Source organism: Propithecus coquereli, unplaced genomic scaffold (assembly GCF_000956105.1).
Source record: "Propithecus coquereli isolate 6110/MARCELLA unplaced genomic scaffold, Pcoq_1.0 Scaffold61, whole genome shotgun sequence".
NCBI lineage: Eukaryota > Metazoa > Chordata > Mammalia > Primates > Indriidae > Propithecus > Propithecus coquereli.
The window spans coordinates 1,706,024-1,708,978 of record NW_012152063.1 but is presented as its reverse complement, the minus strand read 5'-3'; the positions used below and the strand labels follow the sequence as shown (position 1 = coordinate 1,708,978).

General features: G+C 34.7%; 1 protein-coding gene across 1 annotated transcript in view; it reads right to left on the bottom strand.

Annotated features, from left to right (window-relative positions):
* Positions 1 to 2,393: 2,393 nt before the first annotated feature.
* The window catches only part of TSPAN13 (tetraspanin 13), a 34,453-nt gene continuing 33,891 nt past the window's right edge, over positions 2,394 to 2,955 (bottom strand). The window contains exon 6 of the mRNA XM_012659394.1: positions 2,394 to 2,414. Coding sequence (XP_012514848.1) covers positions 2,394 to 2,414 — 21 coding nt within the window. The remainder of the gene's footprint in view (positions 2,415 to 2,955) is intronic.

The window sequence follows — 2,955 nt, the reverse complement described above, 5'->3', positions numbered from 1 at the left end:
GTATCAGCTGAAAGTGAAATAGTTTCACTTATTTAGATTATTTTTAAAGGAATGAATAAACTTTAAGAGTTAAACAAATATTAGAGAAATTGTAGGAGGCGGTTTGGGCTCAAGGAACCTAAGAACTAAAAGCCACACTTCTGGTTTCCTTTCCCTCTCTGAAAGGTTCCATTCAGCAGCACATTACTTAGGGTGAACATGCAAAACTGGTTTTCATACCAAACACATTGTTGCTTAGATAACAGAGTATCTGAGATAAATTTAAGCCACAATAAGCTCAGATTTTAGAAATTATAGCTGAACACTTTTTCTTTTGTATTAGCATTAAATTCTCTAGCTAAAATTTCATCTTTAACATCAAGGCTAACTTGGCAAATGTCCTAAGAAACATTCCTCTAAATGGGATATGTAAACAGAGAATAAGAGATTTTTTTTTAAAGTAGTATAGTTCCTCTTTAAAAAAATGCTAGGTTTGGAAGAAAGGCTATCTAGGGTGTTGGGTTCGCCTCACAGCCATTTATTGTAATTTGAGGACAGACCTTGATCTGAAACTCACCCTCCTCTCACACTATGTGTTTATGGTAGCATTTCTGTGTACACAGACAGTGGCTTCCTGTAAACCTGGGATAAGCCTGACCTCTGCAAGCTCATAGTAGGGCCATTTGGGACTCAGGATGGACCTATTCAGGGGCTTTTCAGTAGCCATGCACCCAAACACAAAGATCACAGGTAATGTCATAGAAGGCGTTGGATAATCTATCACCTTCAGATCTGCCTGAGAGAATGAAAAGCCCAGGTTCATTTGACAGGGCTGCCCTTGATGCTTAAAAATGTATACTTCTTGAGTGGCTAATCATCATTATTACCCACTCTAATCCTATACTTCAGTAGTCCTAAAGATTCAGCCTTCCCACACGCTTTCTTTTTCATTAACTCATTTCATTAAAATCTTAACATCATCTTAGATAATTTCATCTTTGTTTTATTCAGTAGCTTAGATACAAATAATATTTTTTCTTACCCATAATGATTTAAAATCCTAATTAATGAACTCAATTTCATGAAGTTTGAGCTTGATTAAATATATTTTGTCAGCATCAGGCTACTTTTCAGAAATGTGTTTAGACTTCTCACCCTGACAGCTGTTCTCTTTGCAGTCTGCTTTTTAAGTAATATACTTGAGGCAGGGTGACATCAGTCAAGCTATATTTGAACAGAAGAGAGAGTTCTCTGTGTTAGAATCTCCAGGATGCATCACTTAACTTACCAGATGATGCGTAAAGCACACTGAGTTGGCTCAAATAAGGCCGCCACAATAAGAACACAAACAAAGGTACAGGCTGGTTCTCTCTGGAATAGCCCTTTCCACCAAGCAAAGTACTACATTAGGAGATTCCAGAACCTTATAGAAATTTCAAAATGTAATAAAACAAATAGGGAAAATACAGAATGACTTAAAGGAAAATAGAATCCAAAAATCTCCCTTCATGTGTCACTTACAATCTTATAAGTGGGAACACTGTCAAAGCTGCCCCAGAGCTCAAAATGACATTGTGGGAATAATTCAATCCTGTGTTCTTGGAAGACTAGCTAGTGTTGCAGAGTCATGGAAGTGACAAATCTATGAAAGTTCTAAAATTCTACAGATCAACCATCTACCTTCTTTCTTGGTCTATAATCTACTAAGACAATTACCAATAAAATACCACATGCTACCTAGAATGCAAGATTAAAAAATGAACAACTTTTGTTATTAGGAAAGAACTTAACATTTTTCCCAAATAAATATAAATAGCTTCTCTTTTTAAAAAGCCTTTTCTCATCACAGAGATTGTATCAACCACTGGAACATTTTAAGAAAGGATTTGGAGATGACTACCAATAAATGTTAGTGCTGGATTTTCATGTTCATGGCTTGATTATACATTAAAACAGCAATGCCCAGTTCTAAGTCTGGCAAAGAGCGCCTAAAGTAGAAAGAAAAGAATTCCACCTCACTTAATTTATCAATTCTTCCATTACTTTCTTTTAATCCAAACATGCATACACAAAGAAAGGTTTCTTCTATCCTTTAATTTTTTAACATAATATACAGAGCTACAATACTAGTTCAATTTCAAATTATGAGGGATCACAATCAAATATGCTTGGGTTTAACAAGTTGCTGTTACAATACTGAGAAATTTCATGAAAAGGGTATTTAACGATTTTTAAGATAATCAAATATCTTTTTCTTACATGGGCCAACACATTGAGAGTAACGTTTAAAAACGCAGTCTTTTCGACTTCAAATTATTATAAAACGATATCAAGATTATACAGATTGACTTCCTGAATGATTCAAACTCATTCCACTCTGAAGGCTGAAGGTAAATGTTACACATTTCATGAGATCACTTCTCCTTTCCACTTACCTGTAAACGTCAAAAGCGAAATCACAATTTCCTAAAGACATAGCTATTTCTAGAATATACTAGTGTAATCATAAAAGACTACTAGAAGTAAATGATCACTTTTATATTAACACATTTTACCACAACACATCTTTCTAAAAAGACGAAAAAACATTGGGAGTTTGGATTTCCCTTATTGAGCTCAACATAATAGAATCTCATACTTTCTGGCTTTAATAAACTTCAACTTTTTTTCCAGTAGGAACTATCTACACAGCACAGTGCTACGTACAATTATTCCAGTGAGATGTATATTTAGATTAACCATATGACCGACACAAGAGTGCCATACAAAGTTCTTCTGCAGATAAAAATGCTAAGAAAGGCCACATGGACAGTGCCAGACACTGTGAACACAGCAGATTACAGGGACCACTGAGCTTCAGAGGCCACCACAGTTTCAAATATTTTTTTCAGCAATGGAAAAAGAAAAACATTTACAGAAACGTGAGAGTAAAAATATATAATTCCACTGTCAATAATATAATTTTTCAGCTATTGT